The 20,056-nt window shown below is 39.7% G+C and overlaps 1 protein-coding gene across 1 annotated transcript; it reads right to left on the minus strand.

The window, feature by feature from the left end:
- Positions 1 to 748: 748 nt before the first annotated feature.
- On the minus strand, positions 749 to 16,309 carry tacr1b (tachykinin receptor 1b; the record flags this gene model as incomplete). The annotated part of the gene is made up of 8 exons (XM_083983941.1): positions 749 to 916; positions 3,260 to 3,356; positions 4,996 to 5,192; positions 6,401 to 6,551; positions 9,621 to 9,815; positions 12,416 to 12,591; positions 14,836 to 15,135; positions 16,181 to 16,309. 8 exons carry the CDS (start codon positions 16,307 to 16,309, stop codon positions 749 to 751), a joined length of 1,413 nt encoding a protein of 470 aa, XP_083840067.1.
- Between the last annotated feature and the right edge of the window lie 3,747 nt (positions 16,310 to 20,056).

Genomic DNA, 20,056 nt, shown 5'->3' on the forward strand with positions numbered 1-20,056 from the left:
GTTAAAACTCTGTTGAAACATTCTCCGGCTGCTTCCAGTGCAGCTGTCGTCTGTCTGTGAGGCTGAAATAGCATCGATCGTCCCCAGTGAAGCTCCTCATGTGTCCCTGCCTTCCTCCTCCTCTTCCTCCTCTTCCTCCTCCTCCTCCTCCTCCTCCTCCTCCTGGTCTTCATCGGTCCGTCTATATGTGAGTGTCCTCCTCTATATTTAGCTGCTCTGTGACCCGGCGGCTGCAGACTCGACGCTGCTCCACACATTGTCAAAACAAGGGGCTAATCCTGCACAACAGGTGCTACAGTACATCCCCAGATTCCCCACACACACACACATACTGTATATATATATAGACTATATATACACTCTGAAACTGGGTCCCTATTTCCACTCAACACAAACACAGCATCAAGGACTCGACGCGGCGCTGTTGCCAGGCGAGGCCGAGGGTCGAGGGTCGGGTGTCGGCGTCGTAGCTGCTGAAACAAATATGAACCAGCGCGAGGCGAAGTGAGGCGAAGCACCGTGTTTATGTTTCTAATGCTTCAATGTGACGTTCATGTGTGTGTCTGTGTGTGTGTGTGTGTGTGGTAGGCAACGTGCCGTGGCGTCCTCTGGGTATTTATTATATTAAAGCACTTGGCAGAGGAGCGGCTGCAGGTTTCAACCCACGTGTCGAGGCACTTTGAGTTCCACACTCTCTCAGTGGTGTGTGTGTGTCTCAGTTGTGTGTGTGTGTGTGTGTGTTAAGGTCTCAGAGCCCGTGCTGCTGCTGCTGCTGCTGCTGCTGCTGCTGCTGCTGGACGTGACCTCCGAGTGGCGGCGGCTGCGAGGCGGCTCGGCCATCTTTGGCTCCGTTGCTGCAGGGCGGTGTGGCGGAGGAAACCACCGTCTCCATCCGACTGGCTCGGTACAAACTCGCCTGGAAAAACACACAAGATAGAGTTGAACAAAACCATCCATATTTACTCACAGATACTCAAGTAATGATACTTTTGATACCAAACGTGTCCGTTTTAGGATCAAAACTGATAATAAGTATCGATACCATCACCAGACTGCACTAGTTTGGGGTTAACAACTATTTTCATCACAGTAAACAGTTATTTCTCTATTTATAGGACCTATTCACCTCTGGTTGGTTACACACACACACACACGGCTGAACTCATAGATGTGTTATTATTATTGAAAAAAGTAAAGAATAATAAAGATAATCTGTGATTAATTCGCTGTTACCTGAGAGACATTGCAGACTATTCCTTTAACAAAAGGTCAATGTTGTCCTTAAAACTGTGTTCTGACTTTCATAGGCTATATTAGCTAATATCATAGAATTGTGGGAAATTAACTTAAAAAATAAAATCTCTGGGGAAGCTGCTCTCATTTGTCTGGTTACATTCTTGCATTTAATGTTTATTTTTCAGTGTTTTATTGCCGCTGATAATTCAAATTATACCAAAGAAAGACAGTCTGTGTTTTAGTGTCATTGCATAACTATAATTTCAGACAGTCTGTATTTCTTTGTTTCCCCTCTTCATGCATGAAGCTCTGGTAAACGTAACAGTATCTGTAGTATTGGTTTTTAGCAATGTGTATGAAAACCTAAATCTAAAACACGTCAGAACAGAGATGCTAACATTAGCTGCTATCTGCGGCGACGTCTCCCTCATGTAGTTATTTAACTAACTGACTAAAATACTTTGGCTTAAGCAACATGTTAGCATTAGTATGTGGCTAACTGGCAGCACACTATTAGCACCTTCACAAAATGTAGTTACATAACAAAATATTAATTGGCTTTGGAAGTGACACCACATTAGCATTAGCATTTAGGGGAAGTAAGCTAGGCTACGTAGCTGGGAATGCTAATGTTTGTAGCTGATTTGTGCCTTGACAAAATGTAGTTAACTAACAAATAACTGCAGCTTTGTAAGTATGTTTAGAACAGATATGCTAATAGCTGAAAACCTTCATCAGCCTTAAAATAAAAACAGTGTGACAGGAAGCAGCAGATCTGGGAACAAACAGATCAACAGATTAAAGATCAACAGAGATAAAAACAGAAGTAGAAGTGGGGCAGCTGCAGCTCTGAGGCTGAACCTCGTCTCACACACACCGAGTGTTAATCAATCTAATTATTTTTCTGTGCTTGAAAATTAATTTTCGGTGGAGGACTGTGTAATTAATTTAAATTAAATTAAATTTGGTGGCAGGCGATGCATCACAGTGGGAGCTAATGAGAGCTGTAGTTTTTAATTTGATCAAAACCCACAGAGCTCTGAATGGAGTTAAAGCACCTGAACACACACCTGTGTGTAGTGATGTCAGAGGAATAAAATAACACCTGTGTTATCATGATTATTATGCATTAATTCATTTCACAACACTATGAATGCTCAAATTCAAAATAGAAATATAATTAGACTACATTAATAACAAATATTTGACCTATCTATTAATATAGGACCCATTATTAATCCTCCAGGAGAAGTGTTTGAAATATTCAAGCCATTAATTGTCATCTACACCACATGTTTACGTTTATTTTCATATTTTTTTTTATTTTTTTTATTGCACATGACACATTTAATGTTATGTTAGGTAAATTGACATTCAATATAACCCAGTTACTGTGCATCTACCTTTACTTTGGTGTACACAGTCTGTGTTGATACATATCAGACGTATTTCTCCTTTAGCTGATATTTTTTTGCAGCATGTGTGACAGGTTGACGAGCCGTCGACTAACCCGTTCCACGCCAGTTGCGCTCATTTGCCTCTATATGGTTCCGACATAATCTCTTGTGGAAAGTGACGGTATGTAGGAATCTTTACGATTAATTAATAGTCTCAGGCTCGATAGATTGATAATGTGCGCTAATAATTCCTCGTACGCGGACTGTCTTGTGCCTTCAAAGCATTCGCACCCTCGTCCTTGTAGGATAAATTACAGAGTCATCTTAAATCGGATTATCTCTCAAGTATGGAAGATTTTAAAGATAAGATCAAGGACTATTTGACTACTGAATGCACACACACAAACTGTTTTAACTGTTTTTATGTTTGTTTTGTTGTTGTTTTTCAAGTGTGTAGCCTACTTTATGTGGACCTACTGTGCTAATCTCTTGGCCAGGATCCCCTTGCAAAAGAGATTCTGAATCTCAATGGGATTATTCCTGGTTAAATAAAGGTTAAATAAAAGTTAACCATGGCGTTTAATACCGCGGGTAATTGTGAAGTCATGTCATTGTGACGTCTCTACCTGTGTCTGTAGGTAACGCGGTGATTTGAGCTCCAGCTCGTCCTTGGTGACGGTGGCGGCGCAGCAGCAGAACACCTGCTGGAAACCTGCTCTGAACCTGCAGACAGAGAGACACAGAGGGAGGGAGGCAGAAGGAGAGAGGGAGGGGGGGAGATATTTCATAACGTGGTGGATTAAACATGCAGACAGGATTATAGACACAAATACAGATTACCTGCCACATGAGCAGATCTCCTACACCAGCAGTTGTGTTTCCATTTCCACTAGAAATACACAAAACCTGAATATCGCAAATAAAAAACAGGTGATGGAAACACCTACGTTTAGAAAAACCTCTCAAATATCAACAAAACATTTTTACGGTCTCATGAGGTGTTTTTTTTTTGTGCAGATGTGTCGATATCAAAGTATGTGTTTTTTATACCTTTTCTATATATGTGTGAATAGAAATGATTGACTGATTGATTCCCTTCTCTCTCATCACCGCAGTTGTTAAATCACTAAATGCAAAATGTTTTGAACATACATCTTCCTTAAAGTGACAACGAGGAGTTTTGGAAAGTGAAGTGTTTTCACTACATTTCCCATGAGCCTCCACGCGCGTGAGTGAAATTCTTGTTTTCATTGATCAAGAATGAAAGTCGGAGGTTGGAAGACGATCAGATACCGTCGTAGTTCCGACCATGAACAGCGATTCGGCGGCGTTATTCCCATGACCTGCCGGGTAGCGTCCGGGAAACCGAAAGTAGGAAATTCTGGGTGTGTTGACCACTAAATAATAATATCAAAATAACTATAGAGACAAAACAATATATTTATCTAAATGGAGCCATTAACAAGTGGTAACGTAGATTCATCCACATTAATATGAGACTCTTTTTACAAACTCCTTGTTGTCCCTTTAATATTCAGTCTCACTGGTCGTGATGTTATAAGATGGGATGTCGCTGTTAAAAGTCTGTTCTTCATTCACAAGAAGAGAAGGCTGCACATTTTGCACTGTTTCCACCCAACCGGGTTATTTTAATAAAACTGAGGTGAGGTTCAGTCTGATAATAACTCAGACGGTGTCACACAGTAACACGTCCCTGTGAAACAACCAAACTATAGTTCCTTCTGTTGCAGTCGTGAGACCTTCAGACTTTACCAGAATTCGCAAAAAACACCTTGCAGCATTTAGCTGTGATGCTGCACACAACTGGAACAAACTACCAGCTGAACTGAGATCAGCCCCAACTGTCAGCACCTTTAAATCCAGGTTAAAAACATTTCTCTTTTCACGTGCTTATAGCTGAGCTCTTTTAAGAACTTAAAACTTTATCTATTTTCTTTTATTTTACTTTTATTTGCTCTTGCTTTTAACTCTGTTTTTAGTGTTTTGTTTGTTTTTATTCTGTCTTATGCTTCTCTTTTTTTTTTTTTTTTTTAATGTTTTGTCTTTATGTAAAGCACTTTGAGTTGCCTTGGTATAAAATGTGCTATATAAATAAAGATGCCTTGCCTTGCCTTCAATGGAAACACCTGCAAATAGGAATTTTCTGAAAATTTCAGAAATATGGCTTTTTTTTTAAAGGAAATTATGTTTATTGTGCATAACTGTTAAATGGTCCATACTTGAATAAATAATTGATGAAAAAAAAAAGAAATATGCGTTTTATTTAGATAAAACCTGTGATGGAAACCCAGCTAGTGATGGAGAAACGTAAACATACAGAGTGACACACACACACACAGACCTGCTGTTGAGGCAGTAGTAGATGATGGGGTTGTACATGGTGGAGCTCATGGCGAGCCACATGACGGCCAGGTAGACCTGCTGCATGTAGCGATGCTCAAACAGCTCGGGGAAGAACTGGTGCAGCAGGAAGTAGACGTGGTAGGGCAGCCAGCACACGGCGAAGGTGCACACCACCACGATCATCATCTTCACCACCTGACACAGGAAGAAGGAGGAGGAGGAGGAGGAGGAGGAGGAGGAGGAGGAGGAGGAGACAGCAGAGTGTACGGACGGCTGGGTTTAAAATAATCTGTTGAATATTTGTTGTTTTCATGTGTGTGGGGATTAAAAACCCATTAAATTAAATGATGGCGTTCAGTGATGATGCTCTGCTGCTGGGAAGACACAGTGTGTGTGTGTGTGTGTGTGTTTGCGTCCAAGGGGGTAGATCGCACTACACGCAGGCGTAGCTCACAGTCGGCCATATTGGAACGGGCAACTTGCTTTGACTCTGGCTGCAGTTACAGTACAGTAGATGGTGATCCAGTCATCTGCACTAAAACAAACGATTCATAACTCTGTGAAAAATAAATCAGTATGTAGCTATTACTTTAACTATTTGCATAATGTCACTATAATGTTACTTTTACAAAAAAAAGTACATGATTAAAATGATCCGTGATTTTAAGTAGCTGCATCATAACTGCATAAACGTTCATAAAAAATCAAACTGTTTTGAAATCGGACAAAAACTGAGCAAGTTGTGGTCATTATAGCAGAACATGCAGCAGAGGCTTAATGCTCTGAGGGAGAGAGTTGACCTTACCAAGATGGCCGCCGTGTGGCTACGCCGTGTCATTGGGCAGCAGCGGTGGGTGAGTCATCTAGTCTTCTTATACTATATATGTTTGCGTCACCTTGCGTTTGGCGATACTTTCGATACCAAATGTGTCCGTTTTAGGATCAATACTCATAATAAAGTATCGATACCATCACCAGACTGCACTAGTTTGGGGTTAACACCTATTTTCATCACAGTAAACAGTTATTTCTCTATTTATAGGACCTAATCGCCACTGGTTGGTATACACACACACACACACACGGCTGAATTCATTACTGAAAAAAGTAAAGAATAATAAAGATAATCTATGAGTAATTTGCTGTTACCTCAGAGACATTGCAGACTATTCCTTTATATGTGAATTTAAATGGTCAATGTCGTCCTTAAAACTGTGTTCTGACTTTCATATAGGCTATTAGGCTAGCTAATATCATAGAATTGTGGGAAATGAACTTAAATTTTTTTTTTATTGCAGCTGATAATTCAAATTAAACCAAAGAAAGTTTGTTTCCCCTCTTCACGCATGAAGCTAAGTGTGTGTGAGTGTGTGTGTGTGTGTGTGTGTGTGCGCGTGCGTCACCTTGCGTTTGGCGATGAGCTGCTCTTTGTAGTGGTCGGACGAGTCCCCGGGAATCGCGCTCGCCCACAGCGTGAGGCCCACCGTCGTGTACGCGCATCCCATGATGCAAAGGGGCAGGAAGTAGATCAGCAGAGTCTCACACACGTAATATCTACAGAGGAAACATGACCAACGAGGAAAGAAAGAGAAAAGGAAACAATAAGAAGTAGCTACCGGTAGCAGATCTGTAGGAGAATCTAAAGCAAAGACAGTTAAAGGGACAGTTCAACATCGACAAAGAACTTTTAACTGGTCCAGCAAAAGTCTCTGGTTTCTGATGATGCATTTAAACCTGACCTCTCTAGGTCTGGTGTCTCCTCCTCTGTGTCTCTAACCCTCCTCTCCTCCATGTGCATTTGTTTTCAACGAAACTGGTGAGAAATCAATCCATGGAGCGGTGGATAAGGTTATTTATCATATAGGCTACAGTACGACAGTGGTTCTCAAACTTTCTTACATGACACAAATTAGACCACGCACGGACCCCCACTGGACAAAATGTTGAAGCAAACAGATGAAATACACAAATATTTGTTCTGAGACTAAAGAATGTTACTTTTTTCGTCGATGTACGTTCAAATTAGGGCCGATGGGAGTGAATTTTTGGAAATATTGTAGAGAAAATTGGTGGTACAATGGGCTCTATGCATAGCTCCGCTACTTCCTGAATTTAGTGCTGCTCCTTTGTTTCCTGTCTTACATAATTGATTAATCAATCAACTATCAACTGATTAATCCAGGTGTGTCTGAGTAGTCACAATGGTCAGACACACCTGGATTAATCAGTTTGCCCAATTATGTAAGACAGAAAATAAAGGAGCAGCATTAAGTTCAGTGGAGCTGTGCAAAGAGCCCATTTCTCCAAAAACATTTAAACATTTCTAGAAAATGTGGTAAAATTTCTCAATAAAAAAAAAGAGTTAAACATTTTCTAGAAAGAAAGTGGTAAAAATTTCTCAAACATTTTTAAAAAAATTCTAGAAAAAAATGGTAAAATTTCTCAAAAAATTGGGAAAAGTTGGGGACCCTCTTGAACGCTCTCAAGGACCCCTGTGTATACGATGTTACCATGTGTATATCTGTGTCGTCTTATCGATCATCAACAAGAGAACTAGGACTCTGTAGCTGGAGACAAGGGACACATGGAGCTGAGTTCCTCTTTAAATCTGCAGGGGGGGGATGAGTCTGTGTGTTCCAGCAGAGACGATAGATAATAAGATGCTAATTTTGGGAGCGGATTAATCAATTGCCTCTTTTTCTTCTTTTAGCTCCTCAGTTGTTTCCTGATGTGATGGAGTCGAGCAGACAGATCTATCACCGGGACCGGCGGCCTCTCGACTGCAGGCTTCATCTTCATTTTCATTTTCATTTCCTTCTGACTGTAAATGAATGTCGTCGTCGTTGCAGGTGAAAGATGTTTGAACCAGGCTGGAGTCGAACCTCGTTAACTAGAAGCAGCAGGACGGGATAATGAGGTCTGAAAGAGTTCTGGGCTCTAGGAAGCTGAAATAACAAACTCCTAAAATAACTTTATTGTTTTTAAAGGAGTTTGACCTTCAGAGAGATGAACGACCACAACTCACCAGAGGAGGAGGAGCCAGACGGAGTTTATATTTATAATATCATGAAACTTAGTTGTTGTGATTCTAATACCAGTATCTGAACTGTCTCTGATGGTGTGGAAAATGCCGGCTGTGTACAAACCGTATGTATGAAAACACCCACTGTGGCTGCACTTAAACACATTTTTAAAGGAATTTGTTATTTATTCCTAGATTTATATTTGTTCTTTTTCAGTTGTGACAGCGTCTGAGTGTCAATTTAGACAATAAAAGTTAAAGTTAAGTTAAATGTTTTTCTTTTGCTGAATTCATTCATGGTTTCAAAGGGTTTAACCTGAATCAGGCCTTAAAACAATAATAATAATCGTATCACATCCATGCAGGCTTAGTAGTATAGACCAATGGTTCTCAAAGTAGGGGCCGGGGACCCCCAGCGGTCCTTCAGAGGGTTCAAAGGGGTCCCCAACTTTTTATTGAAATTTTACCACTTTTTTCTAGAATTTTTAAACTTTTTTTGGGGAGAATTCTTTCCACTTTTTGCTAGAATTGTTATTGAGAAATTTTACCACTTTTTTGTAGATTTTTTTTTTTTTTTATAGAAATTTCACCAGTTTTTCTAGAATTTCTTTTTTTGGAGAATTCTTTCCACCTTTTTCTAGAATTGTTTTTGAGAAATGTTACCACTTTTTTCTAGAATTGTTTTTAACTTTTTTATTTTTTAGAAATCTTACCACTTTTTTTTGCAGAAAATTCTCTAAAATATTTCCAAAAATTCACGCCATTGGCCCTAATTTGAACGTACATTGACTAAAGCAGTAATGTTCTTCAGTCTCAGAACAAATATTTGTGTATTTCTTGTGTTTGCTTCAAAATGTTGTCCAATGGGGGTCCGTGGTAGCCTGACAAGTCAGACTATATATTATTATAAATGTCTAGTCTGGTAACGAGCGGTAGACCTCGGCTCAATCCAGGGGGCGGGATGAAGGCTGTCTTTCAAACTGCCTCTGCACCAATAGGGTAGCGCTACGACCAATCAGAGCAAAGAGCAGGATGACGTCGGTGGATTAAACTTTTCCCATATCCTGTCGGCAAAACACCAAATACATCCTTCTTCTAAATGAACGACTTCAGAGCAGTTTCTGGCTCAACTTTTAAAGAAAATGACACGTTTGTTTCTTTCAAAGTTGATGCCAACGCCGATTCAAACGATTCCTTTGCCAAAGCCGTCTTCTTGTCATGTTTTTCACCGTCGCAAGTATGTTGTCATGGCGTTAAGCCGCCCAACGACTCTCTGAACAGATAGAGCGCTGTGATTGGTCAACACAAACGGTGTTGGAGACTCAAAAAGTTCCTATGGCTCGTTTCTAGACCCACCTACGGAGCAAAGAGATTTGCTGCTGCTAGGGGGCAGATAGATTTATAGGCTAGATCCGTGGTCTAATTTGTGTCAATTTAGGGTCTTTGATGTAAAAAAAGTTTGAGAACCACTGGTATAGACTGTATACTGTATATATACAAACATTTGTTTTGTTTTTTATATCGGTATTGGAAGGTTAATAACGGTATCGGAACATCTCTAACGTCACTCTTCTGTGTGGTGTCCTGCTGTAGCTACTCACATCTTCTTGAAGTCGACGGCGGTGTACTCGGGCCAGTCGATGTAGCAGACGGTGCGTCCGGGCAGCGCGGCCGTGGCGGAGTAGTAGTACTGAGGGAAGGCCAGCAGCAGAGCCAGCAGCCAGATCACACCGATCACCACGCGGGTCTCTGTGGACGAGAGCCTCTGCTGCAGCGGGTGGATGATCGCCATGTATCTGTAACACAACACGACACGACACAACACGACACGACACGACACGACACGACACAACACAAACAGGGCTGCGTTCAGTAGCATGTCGACATGTTGAGCTCCATGTTTCCTAATTCTCCTACTGTCTTTATGGTAACACTTTACAATAAGGGTCCCTTAATTAATTAATGTTAGTTAGTACATTATTAAGCATTAATGAACTATTTACAGATATATTAACTGTCACGGCACACATTTTGTGGCCTGCAGATGTCTTATTTTGTTGAAATATGTCATAAAAGAGACTATATTGTTAAGTGTTTTTCTATTGGTCAGTTAAGGTCATGTGACCGTAAGTTACAGGAAGTGCAGCCATTCTTTCTCCATGCGGTCAGGCAGACAGCTCCTCTCCTCTTTTCTTCTACGTGAGTGCCTTGGAGAGCCTTTGCTTGTAAGTTTGTTAGTTTTTCTGTGTTTCTGTTCAATAGAGCATATAAATAATTAAAAAATTCTTAAGTTGGATTTAAAAACACAATAACTGATAATGTAGTTTGCTAAATGCTAAGCTAAGCTAAATGTAGCTTATTGTTATGGATTGTGCATTGAGACTGTAATCAATGTAAATTCATTCTGGGTTGTATTTTTGTGAGTTACTAAAGTACTGTAACTTTATATTCATTTCAGTTTTACAAAAAAGGATGTAAAGAAGAGTAAAGAGGATTCAGTAAACATACTCCTGTGTCCGACTTTCTCTAAATCCTGCTGTATATCTGTCAGTTTGTGCGTATATGATACACGCCTCAGGGACAGAATATTAACCATCATTATCATGTATTACTTAGGATTAGGAAAGACATTAATTAATGTAGTCTATTAGTAAGCAGTTAATTAATGTTTACTACTCAAAGTTAGTTAAAGCAGAAGTAAGTGATATATTTGTGTTAATATAAGTCTTAAATAGTTATATCTTCCGACAGCAATCACTTACATAGAGTGTTTGGACTGAAACACGGGTCTGTCAGTCACTCTGCTCTGCTCTGAGCCCAGGAGAAAACATTTATCGTATCCTACAGTTTTTATCCAATGAGGAGAGAGAACGGCATGCAGGGCTGTGTGTGCAGCCAAGGGACGCCGTGAATGTGGCGACGTAGGGACGAGGACTGTTATGGTGCGTTCAAGGAAACTCGTATTTTTCCGACCGTGAAGTGGTACCAGTTCGATCTGGTACGAGTTCACGGGTCAGAAGTTACGAGTGGCCGTTATAGTGACTTTCACCGGTAAAACAGGTCGGAGAAACACGAGTGGGTTGCCTGGAACGCTACAAAGTCGTAAGTTGTGACTTGAAGCTGTAATTTACGATTTCAAAAGCCTGCCTGGAACGCAGCATTAGCGAAAACGACCGGACCACTTATTTCTGCTTTAATAAATTATTAAGTAATAATAAAAGTTGAATAATGTAATTAGTTATCATTATGTATCCATTACATTAACACATTCGTTTATATATTAATGCTTAATAATGTACTAACGTTAATTAAGGGACCCTTATTGTAAAGTGTTACCCTTTTATTTTGAAGGGCTGATCCATGAGAAGATGTAAAAACCATCTCAGTGTAGTTTTCCATTTCCTCTCTCTTTCAGCTTCTCTCTGGAGCTCTAGTAACAACAGGTCGGTGTCAGCCAATCAGAAGAGAGGAGGAAGCTCTGAGCCGCTCTTCTGATTGGCTGACTGTTTTCTAAAGTGATCCAATAAAAAAAACAGAGCAGATTTCAGAATAAAACACTCAGAGAAACTAAAAATCCTGCAAAGTTGTTGTTGTTCGATGGTGTTGTCCAGGTGGTGAGGGGGCGGGGCTTAGTTGTGACATCACAAAGTGACAGGAAGTCCTGACGGCTGGTTTTAAGGCTCAGTTTCTGAATACAGGCTGTGCGCATTTCTCTGTGGACTGAGGCTTTGATACTTTCACAGTATTAATATAGAACCTAGAGCTGCTTTATAATCACACTACACATGGACATCTACCTTTATACTGTATGGAGCTTTAACACAAACATCTACCTTTATACTGTATGGAGCTTTAACACAAACATCTACCTTTATACTGTATGGAGCTTTAACACAAACATCTACCTTTATACTGTATGGAGCTTTAACACAAACATCTACCTTTATACTGTATGGAGCTTTAATACAAACATCTACCTTTATACTGTATGGAGCTTTAACACAAACATCTACCTTTATACTGTATGGAGCTTTAAACACAAACATCTACCTTTATTTTGAAGGAGTTTTAATACAAACATCTACCTTTATTTTGAAGGAGCTTTAACACAAACATCTACCTTTATACTGTATGGAGCTTTGCATGTATCTCTGTGTGAGACTCTTTTGTGCCTCTAAGTCTTGTCTTCTTCTTCTTGCAGGTGAGATTCTGTGAGCTGTGAAACAATAAAGTGTCTTGTGTTGTAAACTGCAGCACCTGAACAGCCTTAAGCTACACACTCTCATTTTACTGTCACTGCTCATAAAGATCTGTGTGTGTGTGCGTGGGATTTCAGATGCTGTACACACACAAAACGGCATATAGTTCCTGCAAAAACACACATACACACACACACCTGTCCAGTGCGATGGCCGTCATGGAGTAAATGCTGGCGAATATGGCTGCGATGGGGAAGAAGTTGTGGAAGCGGCAGTAGACCAGACCGAAGTACCACTCGTTGTGGACGGCGTAGGCGAAGTTGATCGCTGTGTTGAACGCCGACATGGCGGCTTCAGCGAAGGCCAAGTTCACCTGCAGCAAGACACAGTTCATGCACGTCAGACGACCACGTGCGTGCAGGGCCGTTGTATAGGGGAGAAAGGTGATGATAACTCTAGGGGCCCAGCGCCCAGTGGGGCCCATAAAAAACCCCAGTAGTCTAATCTTTGTATGACTGAATTATTCTGCGTAAGACCCTGACTAATACTCATAGTACACTGTAAAAACTCTACATCTTTCCAAGAATATTTGTCTTATTTCTTGTCCAAATGTCTCATTTCTAGTCAAAACTAATCTCTTTCCACTTAAAATAAGACTCATTACCTAAAAATGAACTTGTTTTTAGATCATTTTCACTTAAATTCACAATAAATAGAAAAATCTGCCAGTGAAAGTAAGTTTGTTGTGCTTGTAATAAGGAAGAAAAACTTGCTCCACTATCAGATTTATTCTACTTATTCCAAGTGAAAATCTGCTTGAAAGGAGTAAAAAGTGTCTAAAAACAAGCTGCTTTTAATGTGATGTGTCTTATTTTAAGTAGAATGAGATTTGTTTTGACTAGAAATGACATTTTGACGAGAAATAAGACAAATATTCTTGCGTGTAATGCTGCATTAGCATCAAAACAAAGTAGGCTAAATAAAAAACGATAATACATACTAAGAAAAAAAAGGAAAAGTTAGGGGGATTTCATCTATCCATCCCTGACAGTTTTTTTTTTGCGCACTGTAGCACTTTATTACCCTGTATTATATTTGGTTTCGTTGTGTTCTCAACCCCTCCTAGCACAACTCCATCAAGAAACCTTGTTCCGGTCTTTGCATTGTTGCATCTCCATCCATTTTTATCCATCGTAAACAGCCCATCTCACCTAAATGTATTAAATTGCACTATACTTAATGTTTTTTTGTTTTTTTTTATAGTAGTGTCATGTTAATTGTTTCTCTTTGTAGTTTTTTTGTGGTTTCTGTTGGTAACACTCCAATTTGTGCACCAATTTTTGTGTTTTTATGAATTATGTTGTTATGTCCTTGTGTTCATTTAATGGCCTTTAACACCTTGCCAGGAGGACTAGCCGTTAGCTAACACTGGCACATTTACATTTTATTATGTTCATTAATGTGCACTGTTCTCCTTAAATAAATAAATAAAATAAAAAAAATAAAAAATCCCCCTCTGCAAGGGGCTTTTTCCTGCCACAACACATTTGGTTATCTCGTGGCTGGAGTGAAAATCACACAATACCATGAATATCTCTGACTGGTAATGAGGATCAGTCTGACATCGCACATTAAATCTGCTGGTTGGTCTGACTCCTGCTGAACTGAGACTGAACTCTGGGCAGAAATGAGGAAACCAACAGTAAACACACAGACAGTTCACCTCTGATGTCAGTTTTAGGATTAAACATATAACCAACAGAAAATACATCTGAATTAATGATAAAATAACTGAATAATATATTTATATTTCCTGTTCCCAGCCTGTCACATGTGAAGATTTAACATGACAATAAACAACCCTTTTTGGCTTGTGACCCCATTTTGACATCACAAATTTCTAGCGACCCCGCAATCATGCGCTAGTTCAGATATTTATATATGCTGCATTTTATTTGAAATTCATTTATATTTGAGAAAGTGAAAGTATAGAATATAGTTGTTTAAGATTGTATTTGACACATTGTCAAATAAAACTCTCTGCAACTGGAGCTGAGTGTGCGGCGTTCTTCTTTTTCTTTTCTCAACTTTATCCATCGCCAGCACCTCTACAATTACGGTGTGCGTTGTTCCTCATCTTAAGATTGTATTTAAACATAATTTTAAAAAGAATAATAATTAGTTTAAAATATATATTTTATCAGTATTTTTTTTCATCAATTAGACATTTCAGGCGACCCCATTTGAATTCCAGGCGACCCTACGTGGGGTCCCGACCCCAAGGTTTAAAAACACTGCACTAGATTCATCAATAACAAATGATATGTTCTTCAGTCTTGTATTACTGTATTTAGGCTACATATATCCAAAGAATATGTCTTTTTTATTTTTTTATTCACTATTCATATTAAAGTTTATTTATTTAGTGTATTTATATTAGGGTTTATCATCCTCTCTATTTGATCTGCTATGGATACACCTGATATTTACCTTATTACAGTGGCTGGGAGGGAAACATGACATTTCAAACTTCAGCATCACACAAAAAAACAATAAATAAAGTTTTGTTGACACGTAAAGAAACCTGTCGCTGTAGTAAAACTCGGTGTTTATTTACCAGAAAGTAGTTGGTGACGGTCCTCATCCGTTTGTGCGCCAGGATAATCCAGATGACCACCACGTTGCCCACCACGGCCACGGCCACGATGCTGCAGTAGGCCACGGCCCACAGAGAGATCTGCCACAGCGGCTGCACGAACTGGTTGAAGGCGTCGCTGCAGTTCACGGACGCGTCGGTGCCGGTGCCGTTGTTGCAGTCGGTGCCGGTGGTGGTGGTGGTGGTGCCGTTGTACCGATCATCAGGCTCCATGTTCCTCTTCCTCTTCTCCTTCTTCCTCTCCTTCTGCTGGGCATCAGACTGTGTTGTTCACCGTTGAGTATTAACATCAGATAACCTCCAGTACAGCCCTGTTCCTAGAGCAGAAGGAGCAGAAGGAGATGTAGAAAGCTGCAGGTCGACGCGTCTTTACGCACCGAAGGACAGACATCACCGCAGCGCAGAGCTCAGTCCGCGGCCGCTCGGTCTCCTCTCCTCCCCCCTGCTGCCACTGTTCACTCCCCCTCTCCCTCTCTCTCTCCCTCTCTCTCATGCACACACACATGCACATGCACAGAAACACAACACACACACAAACACACACACACACTCTACTGGCTGGTGTTGGTGTTGGTCTTCGCTCGGCCACTGAAACTCACTTCACTTCACAGCCTGAAATGAAATCCAACTGCAGAACTTCTCTGAGTCTGGACCCTGATCCGGTCTCAGCAGGATTAGATTAGTCCTCAGTCACTCTGATGATATTGTGTTATATAATTGGATGGGTTGTAGCCTAATGGACAAAACAGATTCAGAATAATATTTTTTTATTAAATAGGTTGATAACACACTACACAATCTAGAGCTAGGCTAGAAGAGAGGGTGTAAATGTGTAACCTATGTGATTTTGGATTTGTGTGCATATATTTAGGTGTGGGTGTATATTTACATGTGTGTTTGTGTGTGTAGGGGTTGTATATGCATATTGGCTGAATATGAATGTATATAGGTCTGGTTTCGAATAGATTTCTTATATTGCTATCTTGATAAGTGATTAATAATTATTATAAGACAATATAGCCTAATAAAAAGGACAAGGGGTACGATCATAGTTTACTACTAGTTTTTTTAATTACTGTCTTTGTTTGCTTTGTCTCCTGTCAGTCCCTTTTTATACTACCTTAGGCAAAATTGTTTGAAATAAAGTGAATGTTTATTAGTGTATTTGTCCTAAATTAGACTGTAAAGCTTCTTTAAAAGATAAATAAACTGTAGGCTATTATCACGTGTATATTAATATGAATGGTAAAGTTTGCACTTCGATAAATGTTCTGTAGACAAAGACAAACACCTGAAAGAAGCTCACCTGCTGCTGAAGACTGTTGAACCGGAAGGAACGAAGACGAACACTACCCCCATGTGGTGATTGGTCAGAATGCGCGCCAACTGGCCTTTGAATCCGGAAGAGAAAGAAGGCAAGATGGCCGCCGTTCATCCGGGAATGGCGTTTGATTCCTGGGGTAAGTCAGCAGACCTCCCGGGAGGAAACTAGCCGCTTCCATCGACCGCTCGCTAGCTAGCTCCCGGCTAACAGGCGGTTAGCTCGGGGCAAGTTAGACACCTTCCCCCGCCGCGGTTTCCCCAAAAATAGCAAAACATGAGTGTTGTTGTTTTAAATGACAATTCTATGAAAAAATAGAATTCAATAAATACGCCTTTTAGGACTTAAATGCTACAGTTAATGCTAAAGTTAACAGGTTTCAGGTTAAACAGAAATAGCTACCACCAGTTGATCTCATTACATTATTCGAGCACATTATTTCAATGTGACAAAAGACAACATGAACTGAAAACCAAATAAACGAACAGACAAGCTCTCAGGCAACATTATTCATAACAAAAGCCTGAAAAGCAGTATGAAGAAGTGTAACACTTAGCCTATTTAGTCATAGAAAAACTAAAATGTAGGCCTATCTATCCTGCACCTATAACAGGAAAAAGAAACAAAAAAAGAGCACAAAAACACACAGAAAACAACAAACAAAACAATATAACCATGACCATCCTGTAATAAATCATCAGTTGATATTCATTTGTTAATGGATCCATTAACTCCTACCTGTGCTACTGTGTATTTGAAATAAACTGGGGATGGAAATGAACAACACATTGCAGCTGGAAACTAATTGGTTTTTTGTTTTTTTGGTAATTGCCTTGTATTCATGTAGCCTATTGATTTCCTGCTTCAACATCTGATCCTTTTTTGGTAAATTGTGTTAATTTAAATTCTGAATGGGGAACATATGTCTCCAGCAGCAGCAGCAGCTCTGTTAGTCTTGCTGCTGCTGCTGTGAATTAGAGGCTCAATGAGTCGAGGTCACACAGTCACTAGATTGTGGCCGGCCTGGATAAATTGCATGTCAGCTCCCCCAAAGTAATGGAAAAACAGATCTGTGGCTCTGCTCTGCCTGTGAATGAATGGAGTGTATTAGTCTCTACCAACACCACAATTTGCTGTCAGTCTGCTGCATTTATTAAGAGTCCACTGCAGGGAAAACATTAATTCAGTCTAATTTGTCACCTGCTTCCCCCACAGCTGCTGTACGAACAACGCTGCAGAGAAGGTAGTGAAAGCTCGTCGTGTCTTAACAAGTGATGAGGAGCGGATGTGACACCAACAGAGAGAGAGAGAGAGACTGAGGCTGAATCCACCAGAGAACGACAGGAAGCTTCTTCCCTCATTTGTGTTTCTCTGCCTGGACCATCTGCTTTTTTTTTTTTAATAGAAAAACTCCACATTATAAAGTGAGAATTTGTCCTCACAGCGGGAAGTCTCTCTCCACAGATAATGGAATAAGAAAGTGAGAGGAGAAAAAATACTTGCAGCAAGAAAGTTAATTCACTATTCATAACAAAACATGGACTGAAATTGAGTTTATTTATAATACGGAATATAATTTAAATGCTAAACCAAAGAGGTGGAAGTGCTGTTGGGTGTTGAAAAGTTTACGGTTTGCAAATAGGCTAATAAACATCCCAAGGCACACTGTAGGATTGGTGGAAACAATTCAAACAAACGCCTTTATTTTACATGGTAATTAGTTTAAAAATCACAGCCAAGAAGAATTTAAATGTCGTTGTACCTGTATAAAGTGTTCATCTACATTATTAACAGCTTTTAACAGTTTTATGTGTCAATTATATGACACAAACACTGGCACTGTGATTGATGTAATATACTGACTCTAGAACAAGTGAATATAAATTACAAGTGAAAAGATTTGTTCTTTGTTAATTTTGTAGTTCTTTAATTCATCATGAATAATTGAATTATTCATTATTATTATATGAATTATTATAATTCATGTAACATTGCAGTGATCTGATGAAGCTGTGGTGAAAGTTTGTTGAGGCACAAACTTGGTTTAGATGAAGGAATCTTTGTTTTTATGGTTTTTAAACCAACAACCTCTGTGTCTCTCTCACACAGGTGAACTCTTCTGCTCCATACCTATCTCCACTTTTGTTTTCTGACCGACAACATCATGATGATGATCTGGGAAGATGCATTCAAAGACCCACACACACCAAGGTGGTGCATTTAAAGTCAAAAATCCTGCAGCACACATCTTTCAAACCCTTTGTCTCCTGTACAGATCCTGGTTTTCTTTCTGCTTTTGTCGAGAAGTTTCTTAGAGTCATAGTGAAGTCTTTAAATATTAATAACATCAGACTTGACCCGAAGCTGCAGCTCAGTGGGAACTGGCAACCTGCTGAAATGATACTGACTCTGTGATTGGGAGATTGAGCGACAGGCAAAAACACAAAATCAAAACGTAAATGAGATTGTTCTGTTGTCAGTAGTATTTCAAGTTAACATGTCTCATTATAGTCTCTGGTGACATGTAAAAACTCAAAACCTTACCAAGAAGTTTTGTCTTATTTCTAGTCAAAACGATTCTCATTATACCTAAAATAAGACTCATCACATTAAAAGTAGCTTATTCTTAGTCACGTTTTACTTCTTTAAAGCAGATTTTCACTTGAAATATGTAGAAAAATCTGATAGTGGAGCAAGTTTTTCTTTCTTATTACAAGCACAAAAACCTTTCTTTCACTGGCAGATTTTTCTACTTATTTTAAGTGAAAACTTGTTTCAAACAAGTGAAAATTAACTAAAAACAAGATCGTTTTTAGGTGATGAGTCTTATTTTAAGTGGAAAGAGATTAGTATTGACTAGAAATGATACATTTTGACAAGAAATAAGACAAATATTATTGGAAAGATTTTGGGTTTTTGCAGTGATACTTGCCATACATTTATATAACTCCTTTAAATATATTGATTTCCAAAAGTATGTCCTCCTGTGCAACAAAGAAAAGTATTAAACCTTTATATTTGAGAGGTTGAGGACTTGTTGTCCTCTCTAAATATAAAGCTGCTGACTCCTCATTAGCCGGGAAGCTGCTGTTACTTATTGATCCATCACTCTGATGGAAGATCCCGCCAGAGCATCCGAGGGCGGCGGCCTGCAGAATCTGCAAAAACAATTAAATAAGAAATGCACTTGAATGATTTAGGATGTGTTTCTGTGTGATAATGTCTCATCTCTTCCAGATGACGAGCACAGAGCGGCGTCTTCAGCTGCACAGAGCAGGAGACTGTCCCTTCGCCAACAGCCACGTCCCAAGGTCAGCAGTCAGGGTTCTTTACTGTCATTTAATAACCAAGACTAGGTCAAAGCCAAATGTGTGTGTGTGTGTGTGTGTCTGAGCCGCCTCTGGTCAAATCCTGATGTTACAACTGTGACATCGTCTGACAAAATCACCCAATGCCTAAATGAAAGACAAAGGCTGAGCTGTGTGAACAGTTAGAAGTGACAGAAGCTTTTAGTGTTTTCAGGTTAACTTTAAACCACTTTTGCCTTTTTATTACAGTCAGAGAGAAAGAAAGACGATGCCATGGAGCAAAACCTGCAGGGCCGACAAGGCAAAGACCAAACCGCCAGGTGAGTTACCACAACACCTGAGGCAGATTCATCCAAAACCATCTTTTTCTTGTTCGTTTTGAAAAAGTTTCTCCATAAACACAGCACCGTTTCCAGAAAAGTCCGCTGTAACGCTGCCACGCATAAATCTGTTAACTTCTTACTTTATCCGTGCGCTTCAACCGCAGTTTCCAACGGGACAAAACGCAGATATGATTAAAAAAACTTCCCTTAAAGGAATAGTTCAACATTTT

Source organism: Trachurus trachurus, assembly GCF_905171665.1.
Source record: "Trachurus trachurus genome assembly, chromosome: 12".
Taxonomy (NCBI): domain Eukaryota; kingdom Metazoa; phylum Chordata; class Actinopteri; order Carangiformes; family Carangidae; genus Trachurus; species Trachurus trachurus.